Source organism: Pan troglodytes, chromosome 12 (assembly GCF_028858775.2).
Source record: "Pan troglodytes isolate AG18354 chromosome 12, NHGRI_mPanTro3-v2.0_pri, whole genome shotgun sequence".
NCBI lineage: Eukaryota > Metazoa > Chordata > Mammalia > Primates > Hominidae > Pan > Pan troglodytes.
Genome location: NC_072410.2, coordinates 47,036,062 through 47,053,799, shown reverse-complemented (window position 1 = coordinate 47,053,799; position 17,738 = coordinate 47,036,062). Strand labels below are relative to the sequence as shown.

Here is a 17,738-nt window from a genome sequence, read left to right as displayed (position 1 = left end):
GTTTTGAAGCTAATTTTGGTTATGGTCTAATGTACTCTCAGAAAGTCACCCAGTTTTTTAAGAAACAACAATCCTTCATGAATATTAATTTGTGGAGTAGACAGACCTGTCTGGCTGACCTAACACCTATTTCCATGATAGAAGTACCTATTTAACTGCAACTCCATTCTAGTCAATGAAAAGTAAATGGAAGTGTGCTGGAGGGTTTGTAGGTAAAGTTTTTACTTTTCTTTAAGACATTCTTTTTTTTTTTTTTTGAGATGGAGTCTCGTTCTGTCGCCCAGGCTAGAGTCCAGTGGCACAATCTCGGCTCACTGCAAGCTCCGCCTCCTGGGTTCACGCCATTCTCCTGCCTCAGCCTCCCGAGTAGCTGGGACTACAGGCGCCTGCCACCATGCCTGGTAAATTTTTTTGTGTTTTTAGTAGACATGGGGTTTCACTGTGTTAGCCAGGATGGTCTCAATCTCCTGACCTCGTCATCTGCCTGCCGTGGCCTCCCAAAGTATTGGGATTACAGGCATGAGCCACCGCGCCCAGCCAAGACATTCTTATTTGGGTTTTCTGTTCCTTGTAAAGAAATGCACTCCTAACATATATCTTATAACATGGTATGTTTCACATTAGTGTCCTCTGTCTAATCACAGCTCCTCCGTGCTTGGAATGTTCAAAAGATCCTGAAGAACCTCTATTTTACACAAAGACACATGAAGAAAACTGACCAGATATTTAGCCAATTTCACTGGCTTAGCTATTCTTTTTATATTTTCCATGAAGCATCATCTTTTGTCATTTCAGTTCTCACCAAGCCTCCCATCCAGCTCTACGCATATCTACAAAATCTCCAAACACTCTTGATATTTTGCAGTCAATGACCCATTCAAATATCACCACTTCCGTAAATGCTTTCTCAAACTTCCTCACTTACCTTCCCTCCTATAAAACTGATCACCCACTTGCTCCTTTGTGCCACCTCAGGACCCTGCACAGAGTTCTGTCACAGAACGTGTAGGATTTCACTATAATTGTTTTGTTTAGTTGTCTCCCTTCCTGCAAAGGTTGTACATCGTTGTAAGTGGCCATAGCAGGCTAATGGTGACCCCACGAAAACATGTTCACATTCATGTTCATGTTCATTATATGGCAAAAGATGTAATTAAGACTTTGAGATGTGGTGCATATCCTGGATTATCCCGATGGGGTCTGAATACAATTACATGTACCATCCTAAGAGATAGGGAATTTGGGGACACAAGAGAAGAAGCAGATGTGAAGATGCAACAAAGAGAGATGTGGCCGCAAGCCAAGGCATGCCAACAGCCACCAGAAACTAGAAGAGTCAAGGAATGGATTCTCCTATAGAGTTTCTGGAAAGGGGGGTTGCTCTACTGACATTATGATTTTGGACTTCTGGCCTCCAGACCTCAGAGCGAATAAACTTCTATTGTTTTAAGCCACCAAGTCTGCGGTAATTTGTTACAGAAGCCACAGGAAACTAACACAGTGAAATGGTAGATTTTCAATAAAGGAAACAGTAAATGTACTCACATTAGCAATAAAAATGAAAATCAAATAAGTGTGAGATTCCATTTTCACCAACTATACTTGGACCTGAAGACGGCAAGATTATGGTAAAATATTCCCATGATATTGGCGACATTACAGATTGAGCTAAGTTTTCTTTAAATGGCAATAGAGAAAAATATACTAAGAGCCATAAAAATGTTCATCTCGATTAGTAATACAGCTCTTGGCAATTATTACAAAGGAATAGTTCAAAAACACACAACTGAACAAAAGAAAGGAGAGGAGGAAAATAATTAAATATTCACTGATTCTTATTTGTTAATTTAAAAAAATCAGATTGCAAATAACCTAAAATGTCCAAAATGAAGAATGGTTAAGATTATGATTCAGTGACTCCAGTGAATATTATGTAGCTATTAAAATCAGTTGTTATAACGATATAAAAACAAGAGAAGATAATTTATAATATGTCAAGCAAGGAAATCAGAATTCAAAATTGCATGCATATTGTGGTTCCTAAACTGTGTGCAAAGGCATCCTAGCAAATTTAAAGGGGTGTAGTGAGACATTTTAAATTTTTTAGGGAAAAACCGTAATACTCAACATCTGTTGGACTACTAGCTCTTAGTTCACAGTTACATTAGAATGTGTTCCATATGGCCAGACACAGTGGCTCATGCTTGTAATCCTAGCACTTTGGGAGGTTGAGGTGGGCAGACTGCCTGAGCTCAGGAGTTTGAGACCAGCCTAGGCAACATGATGAAACCCCATCTCTACTAAAATACAAAAAATCAGTCAGGCGTGGTGGTATGTACGTGTAGTCCCAGCTACTCAGGAAGCTGAGGCACGAGAATTGCTTGAACCTGGGAAGTGGAGGTTGCAGTGAGCCGAGATCATGCCACTGTACTCCAGCCTAGGCGACAAAGAGAAACTCTGTCTCAAAAAAAAAAAAAAGAATGTGTTCCATTCCTTTTGATGAAGTCATATTTGTGGAGCTGGGTTTTGGGAGGATGCTATGATAAAAACAAGTATTGTGTGAACATCAGTATGGAAATGAGAGTGACAGTGTCCAATCTGATTCCAAGGTTTGAAAAGCCATGCAATGCCTAACAGGAACACACATCTCATTAGTAAGGAATTTTGGTTGTTTAAAAAAAGATAAAAATGTTTTGCCTTCAATTTATCTGTATTATTTTTTCCAAATGGTTAGTTCTTAGGACATAAATTGTATAAAATTCTTTGGACTACTTAATAAATAGAACTGTTTGGTACTTCTTTTGGCTTACAAGTATCATGATAAAATTACCAAGACACTAACGGCTCCATGAATGAGAAAGTTTGGGAACCTCTGATGTATACTATGATTGCAATTCTTGACCTCATAGAACTTATATTCTAGCAGCAGACCCACAGCCCAAATCTAGGACTTTTAACCCCAAGTACAGTACATTTGTTATGTTTCAAAGCTCACTACTTGTTTAAACTTTACATTCATTCATTCATTCATTTATTTTTAGTGACAGGGTCTCACTCTGTTGCCCAGACTGGAGTGCAGTGGTGTGATCATAGCTCACTGCACCCAGAACTCCTGGGCTCAAGTGATCCTCCCAGCTCAGCCTCCCAAGTGGCTGGGACTATAGGCAGGCGCCACCATGCCTGGCTAGTTTTATTTGTTTTTAGTAGAGCTCAGGTCTCACTGTGTTGTTTAGGCTGGTCTCAAACTACTGGGCTGAAGTGATCCTTCCACCTTGGCCTTCCGAAGTGCTGGAGTAACAGGTGTGAGCCACTATGCCTGGCCAAATCTGGGCTTTAACGTTGTTTTTTTTTTTTTTCTTAAATGAGACAGGGTCTCACTCTGTCACCCACGCTGAAGTGCAGTGGCGTGATCTTGGCTCACTGCAGCCTTGACCTCCTGGGCTCAAGCAATCCTCCCACTTCAGCCCCCCAAGCAGCTAGGACTACAGGTGTGTGCCACCATGACTGGCTAATTTTTGTATTTTTTGTAGCGGCAGGGTTTGGCTATGTTGCCCAGGCTAGTCTTCTTTGGACTCAAGTGATCCACCTGACTCAGCCTCCCGAGCTTTGGTTTCTGATACCATTTTTAGCGCTTCATCCCACCCTACTGTATTGTACCAAGACCCCTATTGTTGGATATTTACTTTGTTTACATCTTTTAAAAAATTAAATAAAACACAAAACTATTATTTGTGTATGCAGAAATGTAACAGTTACATATCATAATATAGGTATAACATATTTGTGTATAATATTTACCACAGGGTTCACTACAATAAAAAATTATATGAGAAATCACATATGAGATTTAATATATAAATGATAATACCTCTATTCACTAGGTTGCTATGAAATCATTAAGGTGTAGTCAAAGTAGATATACCATTGCGGTGAGATGTCTCTGTTGTATTGTGAAGTGAAAAAAACAGTCTCCAAAGAGAAAATTGGATATATTTGTATTATACAGAACAGGCGTTTAAAAGTAAAGCTTGAGGGCTAAACTTTACTTTTAAGCACCTGTACAATATAAACTGTCAATTACTATAAAATTAAAGATTAAAAAAATAGTACCCTCAAGTGGAAGGTATTTATAATCTAGTGGAAAATAAGATAATATGCACAGTGTAGTGGGTTGAATGGAGGCCTCCCAAAAGATACATCCATGACATAATCCCTGGAAAGTGCAAACATGACCTTATTTGGAAAAAGAGTCTTTGTGGGTGTAATTAAGTGAAGGATCTTGGATTATCTGAGTAGGCCCTAAACCCAGTGACAAGCATCCTTACGAGAAAAACACACAGTAGAGACATGGAAAAAGCCACGTGAAGACAGAGGCAGAGAGAGGAGTTACGTAGTCACAAGCCAAGAAACACCTGGAATGACCAGAAGTTGCAAAAGGCAAGGAAGAATTACCGCTCCCCACAACCCCCCAGGGCCTTTGGAAGAAGCAAGGTGCTGCCAATACCTTGACTTCAGATTTTGGCCTCCACGCTGTGAGAGAATAAATGTGTGTTCTTTTGAGTCACCAAGTTTGTGGTAATTTGTTATAGCAGCCACAGGAATCTAATACACATGGTATAAAAAATGATTACCTCTATGATTTTAACTGCTTTCCTCATTTGCTGTTGTTCCCAAGTATCTTGCTTTTCATCTTCCTGACTTTCTTCACTTGTTTCTTCATTTCTGCTTACTAGCGGAAAAAAAGCTCACATGTAAACGTTTAGTATTTTTCCATTTTAATTGCAGCAAGCCAACATTTTTTGAGATTATACAAAGGCTTAGCACCACTTGACGTGTTATTTATTCTTCACAATAACTCTGGGAAGAAGGCACTATTACTGCCCTCATTTCACAAATGAGGAAATGCAAATATTGGGAGGTTAAGTAACTGTCTTAGAACTATGTTGAAGCTGGAAGCTGGATCCTGGGATCTGACTCCATAACCTGCACTCCTATCACTAAACTGTCCCACTCAAAACACTATAGCCCTATATTGTAAAAAACTGAGAAAGAATGAAATGTTTGGTTTTTCTTATCAAAGATCTCTCAATTACTATCTGAGAATCCAAACACTTAAAAATAAATTGTAAGGAACTAAGTCCTTTCCTGAAAAAAATATTATTTAAAGTTACAAAAACCTTGGTCAAATGCATATATCATAAATGAGAAATATGAAAACAGTCCTTTAAGGCTTAGTATTATTGGTAGAGGAAATTTTTTATTACAGCAGGGAAGATTTTAATACATGACATCTAAAATCTCTATAGATGCTTCCATGTTAAAAAAAATATATTTATACAGGTAAAAACGATCGTTTTCAATGCTTTGAAAGTAAGATACTGCACATTTTTTTAAACCTGTCCAAAAACATCAAGGTGGGAGGTCAGGCATTAATAAACATTATTACACATACTCCTTGATAATAACATTTTGATACAGATACATCTTTTAGAGGTCACAATATCATGGACCAAATCGATGTTAAAAACCATGATCAACACTATAAAATGTGAGACAGCATATTACATTTTTTATGGAGATTCTCTCATATTATATTCTAATAAAAAATATCCTAATCTTCATATATTGGTAAATACATACTTGATTCCTCAGCCATCCTTTGTCTAAGTGTTTGAGGTCTTAGAGTAAATGGTATTCTCTTTTCATGGTCATCAGGCTCACTCTCAGGGTCATCTTCGCTCTCTCTCTTCATACCAGAGATGGAGGAGGTATGTTGTACATCCAAAGAAATATAGTCATCTTGGGCCCTGGCCAATTCACGTTTTCTGCGGGCTGCCTGAATAAAAGCTGCATCTGGGATCTTAACTGAAGGAAACAAAGATGAGGACACTAAAAACCAAAGACCAATGTAAGTAAATATTCCTCACATTTAAGAAAAAGAAAAAAGCACCATTTTCCTAAATTATTTGCTATTTTGATATATGAATGAGACTTTAATAAATGGCTCAAAATCTGTATCAGCAAAGGAAGAAAACTTAATAGAGATTAAATACAACTTAGAAAAATCAACCAAATCTAGAAGTATCAGAAAATATACTGAAACTGCTTCACTTTATCTTTTAACTCTCTTACTCATCAGGTACTGCTCACTTTGTTGAGGGGTCGCTATTTCTCATTTCTGGAAGCTCTGAGATCATCAGCGTAGGGATGTGGAGAGGGCTGAGTGTGGTGTTCCCCAATCAGTGAGAGCTACAGAAGTTAGAAGGATCAATGACAGACCAGCCTGACTTACCAACTAAGAGAGATACTACACTATGATGTCCTCCTTCGCTCCTTCCCTCCTTCCCTCCTACCCACACTTACAAGAAATCAGAAACATACTACAAACAGTAACAGAGCAAAGCCAAATTAGCCTCTGCGGTTCTGTAGTGAGCCCCACGTGAATAAACATGAGACATTAAGAAGTGTAAAGAAAATAATCAGGTTCATTTACCAGGTGAAAAATTTTAAATGACAACAACTCTTAAGAGAGTCTTATTTTTTTTCTTTATTTTGTACAGCATAAACATCATTAGCATAAACTCTTCCAATTTAAAACGAGTTTCTTCATGCATGATCTAAGGTGAAATTTATCTTCATTCTGGAAAAAACGGTTTTTTAAGAAAAATACTACATTAAAGAAACAGCGAGAGAAATTTTCACCATTTTAGGCATTTCAAACTACTAAAAAGATGTCAAGCTACTGAGGCTGAAGTGAAATTTTCTAAACTTTCCCACAAGTTAACCCAAATTCTTTGAGAAATAAACAGAAAAATGCCATGTACTTGGAGATGCACAAAAGCTCCCATGTTTGAAACAAACAAAAAAAGAGAAAGATTTTAGAAATCACAGACCAATATGCTTGACATCGGCCCTAGGGAAAATTAAAAGTCCTTGAGTGAATCATGAAGCAATAAAGAAATCACTAGAAGTCAATAAATATTCATCAAGAACAAGTAATATAAAATGAAGTGATTTGCTTTTTTATAGATTAGTAATTATTTATAGACTACTGTCAGGGACATGATGAAGGTCAGGTGTCTCTTCCTCCTCCCAAAGCATTTAAGATTCAAAACCATCACAGCAGGTTATAGTAGCAATTCTTGACCCTGGCTACACATCAGAGTCACCTGAGAAGCTTGACATACCCAGGCCTCTATACCAGTGATTCAGATGTTGATCTGAGGCAGAGCTGAGCAGAAGTATGTTTTTATAGCTCCCTAGAGGATTTTAATGTGCAGGCAGGATTAAGATAAGACATTTAGGTTCAAATACTCAAGTGTATGAATGTGGACACAGAAATACTTATTTTGGAAGTGATTTTCTTGCAGGTGACTCGGTAGGGTTTAATTAGTAAGTCACAAGCAATGGGACACACTAGTAAGATATTAGTGCTACATAAAGGTAACTGCTCAAGTGAAAATAAAGAAGTAAAAGATCAAGGAAGAGAAGAGTATTGCATCTGTCCTGTTTCTGCATATTCAATACCTTGTTCAAGGGTTCTCACACAGCAGATGCTGGGCAGACATGGGAGGAATCAATAATGTCAGCATATTATTCAATAATAAATACATCATGCTTTTACAAATTTATAACTTATGAATAATTCTTCACATATATCATCCTATCTGATATGCAATCATCTAGGGCTGAGAGGTAAATTATCATCTTCTATTAGTAATAAGTAATCTCTGCTAGAGGGACTATTTTGAGGCAGTTATTCATCAGAACACAAATAAATGCTCTTCTTCCACATGCCAGCCCTTAAAATTAACACATTCCTCCATCTTTTCTTCTCCAGCCAATAAGTCCTTTGAACTTTCAGGTGTTCCTCACAGGACAAGTTTTCAATTTTTAATCAGCGTTTCTCAATGAGCATGGGGGAGGGGCAATTCACTGTGCTTAACTGTTCTGCACTCCTGTTAAGACACTTATCATCCCTTGCCTCTAGGGCACTATGTGCCAGCAACAACTCAACTACTATAATCATTTAAATAATCCCATACATTTTCAAACGCTGCCCTCTCTCCTTAGGTGGGGGCAGTGCTGCCAACACTTTACAACCACTGCCTTATCCTGTTTAATCCACCATCTTTTTTTGTTTGTTTGGTTTTGAGATGGAGTCTTGCTCTGTTGCCCAGGCTGGAGTGCACTGGCATGATCTCTGCTCACTGCAACCTCTGCCTCCCAGGTTCAAGCAATTCTTTTGCCTCAGCCCCCTGAATTACAGGCGCATGCCACCATGCCTGGCTAATTTTTACATTTTTAGTAAAGCCAGGGTTTCACCATTTTGGCCAGGTTGGTCTCAAACTCCTGACCTCAGGTGATCCATCCACCTCGGCCTCCCAAACTGCAGGCATGAGCCATGGCACCTGGTCTAATCCGCCATCTTTTATAGTAGCATTGTTTGGTACAGTAGCCACTAGCCCTATGTGAGTATTCAAATATAACTAAAAATTCAATTTCTCAGTCTCACTATAGCCACATTTCAAGAGCTCAACAGCCACTTGTGACTAGTGGCTACCATATGGACAGTGAAGATAGAAAATTTTTCCAAACCACAGAAAATTTTACTGAATAGCACTGTATCTAGAATCTAGACAAGGCTTCAACTGTTTACTAGATTTCAGTTCTTAATATTGGCTTAATCGCTTAGTATTTCTGTACCTTGTGGACATGGAGAAGAAACAAAATTACAAGGTTACAGAGCTACTGGTTGTTGTTATTTAATAGGTTAATAAAGAAGCACTTATGGCCGGGTGTGGTGGCTCATGTCTGTAATCCCAGCACTTTGAGAGTCCAAGGTGGGCAGATCAAGAGGTCAGGAGATCGAGACCATCCTGGCTAACACGGTGAAACCCCATCTCTACTAAAAATACAAAAAATTAGCCAGGGGTGGTGGCCTGTAGTCCTAGCTACTCAAGAGGCTAAGGCAGGAGAATGACGTGCATCTGGGAGGTGGAGCTTGCAGTGAACCCAGATCGCGCCCCTACACTCCAGCCTGGGCAACAGAGTGAGACTCCATCTCAAAAAAAAAAAAAAAAAAAAAAAAAAAAAGAAGCACAGAAGCACTTGTTACTATATTACAAGCGTCATAAAATATATTTTAATTTTAATAATTTTATTTCAATATAATTTGTTTCCTTTACAAAGCTATGTATTTTACTTTATTTTCTCAGAAGGGATCTTAGGCTTCACTAGACTGAAAAAGGAGTCCACGGCACAAAACAAGTTATAAACCTCTGTAAGATGCCAGATAAATATTTTTGACTTTGTGGGCCATAGGGTCTTTGTGGCAACTTCTCAACTCTGCTGCTGCAGTGCAAAAGCACCCACAAATATTAAGTAACTGAAAGACTGTGATTGTGTTTTAATAAAACTTTGTTTACAAAAACAGGTGGTGGGCCAGATTTGCCAACCCCTGAACTAGACTGATCTTTCTAAGACACAAAAACATTCATGTCATCTGTATAAAATTTTCAGTGGTTCCCTAAGCCCTGTATAATCTGACTCCAACTTGTCCTTCCTGTTTTCTTTTCCTTAAACTCGCAACCAAATACTTTCAGCCAGAGCTATTTTTAGCTTCCTGCACATATTACATACCTTCCCTAGAGTTTCAGATATGCTACATCCTATACCTGAAACATCCTCCCTGACAAATTCTTACCATCCTTCAAGTATCAATGTCAATCACCCAGTATAGCACAGTGATTAAGAAGAATACAGGCTCCAGAACAAACTGGGTTTGAATCCTAGCCCTGCTACTTATAAGCTGTCTGACCTGTGCATGTTAAAATGTAATAAAAATGAGCAATTTTGGCACTCTGCCAATCATCATTAATGACCTACTTGCCCCATATGTCACTAGAGTTTGTTATGTCATTAATAACTATATCAAAAACACTATATTAAAAATAAAATTCTTAACCAAAATCATACAAATTACTAACCTGTTGATGAAAGTTCTTTTTCTCCAAGAGAGCTAGAGCTGTCAGAAGACAAACCTTGATCATCCTTACTTTCTGAGGAGTGATGTATTTCATCCTCTTCATCTGTGGACACCTCAAGGGTTCTGGATTCTAACAGGACATTTTAAAAATACAACGAAAAAGAGTCAAAATAATGGAATTAATAGTTGAAATTCTGAACAACACATGGCATATGTATAATACGGTGTTTTAATCCTAGTCCATATATTAAAGTAGACATATTGATCTTCCTCCAACTTTCTTTCTTAAGCAACTGAATGATCTACTAAGTGTACAAAGACCCTATTTGTATTATCTAGGCATCTAATAATATATTTCCAAAAGTATGCAATGAGAAAAGGGAAGGAGGCATTAGAGAAAAAAAAAGCGACAAAAATTGAAGTAATATTTAGAAAAGTAATGATTGTGAATAAGTAGAAAAGAAAAATATTTAATGTATACTATGTACTAGGCACACTGAAACCTGTTTTACATGACTTATTTAATACCTGTAATTCTATAAAGTAAATGCTATTTCTGATGAGTTCACTAAGGATTGAGAGGATAAAGAACACCAACTCGGGCAGTGGAGAAGTAGGGCTGTCAACCTAATCCCAGCCAACTTCAGAATTTAGGCTCTCTTTATAGTATGCCATATTTCAACGGCTGGTGGCAAGAAATATTGTAACGAGCACTTTGGTCAATATTAAACCACGGGTCCATCTTTTCAATGCATGATTTGGGAAGGTAAATAGTCTGTTAAATTCAATTAATCTGTTAAACAAAGATAACACCAAGATAAAACCCACAGGGGTGTTGTGAAAACTGAATGAACAAAATAAAGGAATTCTTGACATTACTGACAAGAAAGGATTTCTTAATCCACAATAAATTTGCAATCTTTATGAGTAACCTTAAAACATAAGATTACATAGTACTCATTAATTTTAATTTTCTACCTTAGTTAGAAGACCTACATACAGTTCAAAAAAGGCTGGAGTAAAATCAAAATTTAAAACACTAAAAAATATATAGCTGCAGCTCACATCTTTCTTAGATATTGTCATTTATGACAATCCATACCTGTTTCCAAAGTGGATTAACACCAAAGCAGTGGGTCTTAAAGCATGGTTTATCAATCCCTGGAGGTCCTTGAGACTCTTTCAGAGAGTCTGTGAAATTAAAACTACTTTCATCACAATAATAACATGTTATTTGTTCTTTTTACCATGTTGACATTTATATAATGAAGTAAAGGCAGTGATGGGTAAAACTGCTAGGCTCTTGGCATGAATGAATCAATTTGTAGTAGCAGTTATGGTATTTTACCTTACCTCACATGGCAGAAAAAAGCCAGTTGCTCTTCATGAAGTAATTAAAAAATTGTTATTTTATTAAATTTTGACCCTTGAGTACACATGTTTAATATTCTTTGTGACAAAATCAAAGTATTCATAAGGCACTTTTGCTGCATCTTGAAATGCAATGGCTGCCTTAAGGAAAAGCATTTGTGTGACTGAGTTGCAAGCTGAACTAGACATTGTTTTTAAGAAGCATCACCATTTTACTTGAAAGAATGTCTAACAAACTGATTATTCAGACATGGCTATCTGACAAACATTTTCTCAAAACATGAGCCCAGTTGTGCCTATCAATAAAATGAGAGATTTCAAGTGAAAATTGAGATTTTGGAAAACTTATATTCTCTACTGTGAACCTAACAGCTTTCCAGTACTTACAGACTGATTAATCAGTGGTAATACTATGATTTTTTTGGTATTGTACAATAAAATGCTCCAACATTTGCAAGATCTGCAAACTCAGCTAATGAATACCTTCCAAATAATGCAAGATGTTACCAATTGTTCATGAGTAAAAGATCCAAAGTACAAAACAGAACAGAGTTTTAAGGTAAGAGCACCCCAAATTTAATCATATGGTTTAAGATTCCATTTGGCAACTTTTTTTTTTTTTTTTTTTTTTTTGAGATAAGAGTCTCACTCTGTCACCCAGGCTAGAGTGTAGTGGCACAATCTCAGCTCACTGCAACCTCTGCCTCCCAGGTTCAAGTGATTCTCTGCCTCAGCCTCCTGAGTAGCTGGGATTACAGGCACCCACCACCATGCCTGGCTAATTTTTGTATTTTTAGTAGAGATGGGGTTTCACCACGTTGGCCAGGCTGGGCTCGAACTCCTGATCTCTTGATACGCCTGCCTTGGCCTCCCAAAGTGCTGGGATTACAGGTGTGAGCCACTGCGCCTGGCCCGCAACTAACTTTTAAGGATTAGTTTATTACTTGTTGAGCTGTGTTATATTAAAGCACAACACCCTCAATGATCTAAAAAGGCTATTAAGTACTCGTCTTAACCATGTATCTGTCAGAGGCTGTATTTTCTTCAAATACTTCAACCAAAACAAAATAGCACAACAGATTAAAAGCAGAAACACCTATGACAATTCATCTGTCTTCTATTAATATTTTGCCAGACATTAAAGAGATCTGTAAATTGAAAACAATGCTACTCTTCCTTTTTTGGGGTAATACTTTTCACAAAAATCTTACTTATCCTTACATGTAATAGATTTTAAGTGAATTAATAAATTTTATTTTTAGTGTGATAAATATTGATAGGTATAACCTACTGAAACAAAAGCTCTTTGGAATCCTTAATCATTTCTAAGAGTCTAAAAGAGGTCCAAATCCCAAAGAGTTTGAGAACCAGTATTCTAGAAGGCAAGAGAAAAGGAACTCCTGACTTCAACTTTCATCTACAAAGTTTAACCAGAAAACAAATATAAAAGGTCATGAAAACTTTAGACAAATAGAAGGTCACAAGAAAGACCAAGAAATCACGAAGATCATAAACCTGGAGGACATTATGTTACATGAAATAAGACAGGCACAGAGAGACAAACACCACATGATCTCACATGTGTAATCTAAAAAAGTGGAAATCAGAAATCACAGAAGCAGAGTCGAGTAGTGGTTAGAAGGGACTGAGGTTGAGGGTAGTTGGGGAGATACTGGTCAAAGGGCACACATTTTAATTAAACAAGAGGAATTCTATTCTACAACACGGTGACTAAAATTAATAACAATGCATTGCATACTTGAAAATTAGTAAGAGTAGATAGTAAGTGTTCTCACCACAAAAAAAAGTAAGTACCTAAGGTAAAGCAAATGTTAATTAGCTCCATTTAGTCACTGTAGACACATTTCAAACATCACGTTGTACACCGTAAGTATATACAATTTTTACTTCTCAATAAATTAATAAAAATCACTTTAATGAGAATAAAAAATAATAGGAAGATTTTAGATCTCAAGACTAATCAAAAACCGTATTCCTCATTAAGCTACAATTCCAACTCAGAGCAGCACATTTTATTTAAACGATTTTATGCTGCCTTACACCTGTATTTAAGAACTCAAAGGTACTTCAAAATGACGACACTATATCTAACACCATTACTGGTACAATCTACAGTGTCATGAATCTCTATCATGCTTCTTTGTGTTGTATATATTACTATTAGTTTTTGCAAATAACTGGTGAAAAAAGAAAATAAGCAAAGGGGAATGTCCCAAAACCTAGACTCTTGTACTATTCTGGCTGTTTTCAAGAAAGGTAAGTTGGTCAAGTGTCTAAAAGGTACATATAACTTCTGCCTCCTTAATAGTATTAGAAAGTATTGAACTCTGTTGTGACAGCTTAGGTTCTTCATAAACTTTGATAACTGTGTTAGTTATAACTGGTGGAGTCATCTGATGGTGAAAACGAAGAGCCTCCCAACTGTACACGATTGTTTTATCTCCCCCAAGGAGTCCAAAAGGTAGATGCAGATAGCGGGCAAGTGCTCGAGCTGTTTTCTCGCTCACTACCTTCTGGACTTAGACTCAGCATGGCTTGTGGTCGGCAGCAAGTTATAGAACCCCCAGAGAAGGATCCAGAGACCCCGCGGCCCCTTCCCGCCCTGTGCCGTCACCTCCCCGCTTCCCCGCGTCTCCCTGGACACCTGAGCCTTCGTCCGCGCGGGGAGCCGCTTTCGTGGCGCGCCGGGAGCTCGCCCAGACCCGGCCCCGGCCACGAGGGCCCCGAACCCGGTGGGGCCGTCCCGCCACCTGCGCGCGGCCTCCTCCAGAGAGCGGCCCTTCCTCCGCAGAACCCGGGACCGGAAGTTCCCTCGGCGCCCCAGGCTCAGCAGGCGACTCCTCGGCGCCATCGCTGTCGCTGGAATCGGCCGCGCGCTGCCGAAAAGTCCTTTTCGGCCTGTGAGCCATGGCCGAGGCCCGAGCGCCCGGCGCCCTAGGACCCGCTGAACCGCAAGCAGCAGCTTCAGTGCCCGCCCCCCAGGGCGCGCTCCCGCCTCGCCTGGCCGCCGAGTGCGCGCGCCCGTCCCGCCTGCCTTCTGCTGCCCGCTACTCTGTCTGTGCCTGCGTGCTTTGCCTCCCTGGATCTGGTAGGCCGAGTTCTGTTCTGGGGCCTGAGTCTGGAGAGTTTGCAAAGCATTCCCTTTGCCAGGTTAGGTTGCGTGGACTGACACCTTAGAGATTTTCACGGCCTATCCGGTCTGAGTCCCACGGAGAGCAGAACTCACGTGCTGTCCTTGTGCAAACCCCATCCAGAAATCAAGCGTTATGCTTTCCGTCCTGGACTGGAGCCAGATCCGTTGTCTTTTACTTTCTGGAGAGAGTGCCCCCTCAAACCAAGATTTAAAACAAACGAAACCCCAGTAGTGTGAGGCTCGGGGTAGGAGGAGATGCCTTTGAGAACAAAACCATAAAGTCTGTACATAAACAATGCATACAGACTAGCAAAAATCAAATGACTTCCCCCAGGCAGCAGGGCTTCAAGAGAGCCTGGTTAAATGTTTTCACCCTTAAAGAAACTATCTAAAAACAAAAAGCTATTGTCTGAGGCAAATTTGTTCTATATTCATCAAGCTCTGTCTACTACTGTATCTGTATGGTAGAAATACTATATAATGTTGAGCTACTGCACACCTGTTATCAACTCCATGTTTAGTGGCGTCATATTGAGAGGTGACAGTGGGCCAGCTGGAGTTCCGGGTGGGCATGGGCTTGGCGGGCCTGCACTCGGAGCAGCCGGCCGGCCCTGCCAGCCCCGGGCAGTGAGGGACTTGGCACCCGGGCCAGTGGCTACAGAGGGTGTACTGGGTCCCCTAGCAGTGCCGGCCCACCGGCGCTGTGCTCGATTTCTCGCCGGGCCTTAGCTGCCTTCCCGCGGGGCAGGGCTCGGGACCTGCAGCCCGCCATGCCTGAGCCTCCCATCCACTCCATGGGCTCCTGTGCCACCCGAGCATCCCCGACGAGCACCACCCCCTGCTCCACGGCGCCCAGTCCCATCAACCACCCAATGGCTGAGGAGTGCGAGCGCACGGCGCGGACTGGCAGGCAGCTCCACCTGCAGCCCCGGTGCAGGATCCACTAGGTGAAGCCAGCTGGGGTCCTGAGTCTGATGGGGACATAGAGAGTCTTTATGTCTAGCTCAGGGATTGTAAATACACCAATCAGCACCCTGTGTTTAGCTCAAGGTTTGTGAGTGCACCAATCGACACTCTGTATCTAGCTGCTCTGGTGGGGCCTTGGAGAACCTTTATGTCTAGCTCAGGGATTGTAAAAACACCAATCAGCACTCTGTATCTAGCTCAAGGTTTGTAAACACACCAATCAGCACCCTGTGTTTAGCTCAAGGTTTGTGAGTGCACCAATAGACACTCTGTATCTAGCTGCTCTGGGGAGGCCTTGGAGAACCTGTGTGTGGAAACTCTGTATCTAACTAATCTGATGGGGAGGTGGAGAACTTTTGTATCTAGCTCAGGGATTGTAAACGCACCAATCACGGCCCTGTCAAAACAGGCTGCTGGGCTCTACCAATCAGCAGGATGTGGGTGGGGCCAGATAAGAGAATAAAAGCAGGCTGCCTCAGCCAGCAGTGGCAACCCGCTGGGGTCCTCTTCCACACTGTGGAAGCTTTGTTCTTTCGCTCTTTGCAATAAATCTTGCTACTGCTGACTCTTTGGGTCCATGCGGCTTTTATGAGCTGTAACACTCACCGCGAAGATCTGCAGCTTCACTCCTGAGCCCAGCGAGACCATGAACCCACCAGAAGGAAAAAACTCCAAACACATCTGAACATCAGAAGGGACAGACTCCAGACGCGCCACCTTAAGAGCTGTAACACTCACCGCGAGGGTCCGCAGCTTCATTCGTGAAGTCAGTGAGACCAAGAACCCACCAATTCCGGACACAATATTGGCACCTTGAAATCAGCCATAAAGGGACTACTTATACCATATAAATTGGAAGACCTTAGAAGTCCAGGTGTTTCTCCCAGATATCCAGTCATTAAACATTTACCATTGTATCACTGACTATATGTCACCAAAGGAATCGAGAAGAGGCAAAGTTTCTCTGATTGATCTAGCCCCAGAATTCTTTTTTCTTGGCTTTGTCTTTTTTTCTTGGCTTTTCTCAATAAACTGAAACTCCTTGATGTAAATTTGGGAAATTATATGATACAGTATTATCAGTTATTCACAAGTTATTAATGTCTTATTATAAAGAGAGGCTTCTCTTTTTAAATCCAGGTAAAATTAGAGAACTACTTTTTTTTTTTTTTGGAAAATTGGCAAATGGTGTGAAAAGGATATTTCTGGAGAATAGAGATACTTGTGGCATCTGAAAGAACAGCTTCCTATCATGGACCAAGTGCTCCTTGTGGTTAGAATAAACTTTAAAGACTGGAGATGGAGACGTGGGTTGCGTTCGGTCCAGTGCTTTTCAGATGCCATCTTTCCATGCAGAATTCCCAAGTTCTGCCGTGGATACTGCTCTATACTCCCTCAGCAGAGGAGGACATCTTTCCAAATTACACTATACAGTAGTTAATGCTAAACCAAACAGGAGACTATAATTTTTAGCTTAGTTAATTTTATGGACAGAGTCTTGCTCTGCCACCCAGTGCGATGGTGCAAATACAGCTCACTGTGGCCTTGACCTACTGGGCTCAGTGATCCTCCCACCTTAGCCTCCTGAGGATCTGGGACTACACGCGCATACCCCAATGCCCAGCTAAGACTAGCATTTTGAAACAGTGAGGAGAATGAGGAAGATGATCGTGATTGTAATTGGAGAGAAATTCAGTGTTCCGTTATGCACTCTTAAGGAAACATATTAATATATCGTACAATTCAGTCAGTGTTTATTATACACCTACTAGCACAGGCACCATGCTAAGCGCTAGACTAATGCTCATCAAATCTAATGTTCTTCAAAGCACATGGAAATAGTGTGGACATATAGATACTGATTGAGCTGCTCTGTGTAGGAACCAAGAGTCTTCATTTCTAGCAAGCTCCCAGGTGAAGGCAAGGATACTTGTCTGAGGATCACTCTAAATAGCAAGGTCCTAGAGCAGATACTAAGTATTAATCACCCTTAAGAAGGCTGGGCGCAGTGGCTCATGCCAGTAATCCCAGCACTTTGGGAGGCCGAGGTGGGCGGATCACGAGGTCAGGAGTTCAAGACCAGCATGACCAACATGGTGAAACCCCATCTCTACTAAAAATACAAAAATTAGCCGGGCATGGTGGCCCATGCCTGTAATCCCAGCTACTTGGGAGGCTGAAGCAGAAGAATCACTTGAACCCAGGAGGCGGAGGTTGCAGTGAGCCGAGACTGCACCACTGCACTCCAGCCTGGTGACA

The 17,738-nt window shown here is 40.4% G+C and overlaps 1 protein-coding gene across 2 annotated transcripts in view; it reads right to left on the bottom strand.

Annotated features, from left to right (window-relative positions):
- Positions 1-16,535, bottom strand: part of GCFC2 (GC-rich sequence DNA-binding factor 2) — a 49,358-nt gene extending 32,823 nt beyond the window's left edge. The window contains exons 1-4 of one of the 2 annotated variants that reach the window (XM_001145277.6): positions 14,025-16,535; positions 9,990-10,118; positions 5,641-5,865; positions 4,632-4,729 (exon numbers count right to left, since the gene is read on the bottom strand). In XM_001145277.6, the coding sequence (XP_001145277.3) occupies positions 4,632-4,729; positions 5,641-5,865; positions 9,990-10,118; positions 14,025-14,289 (717 nt within the window). In that variant the 5' untranslated portion in view covers positions 14,290-16,535. Of the gene's footprint in view, positions 1-4,631; positions 4,730-5,640; positions 5,866-9,989; positions 10,119-13,890 lie in introns of both variants that reach the window. The other variant, XM_016948856.2, reaches the window with a different exon arrangement.
- Positions 16,536-17,738: the final 1,203 nt, after the last annotated feature.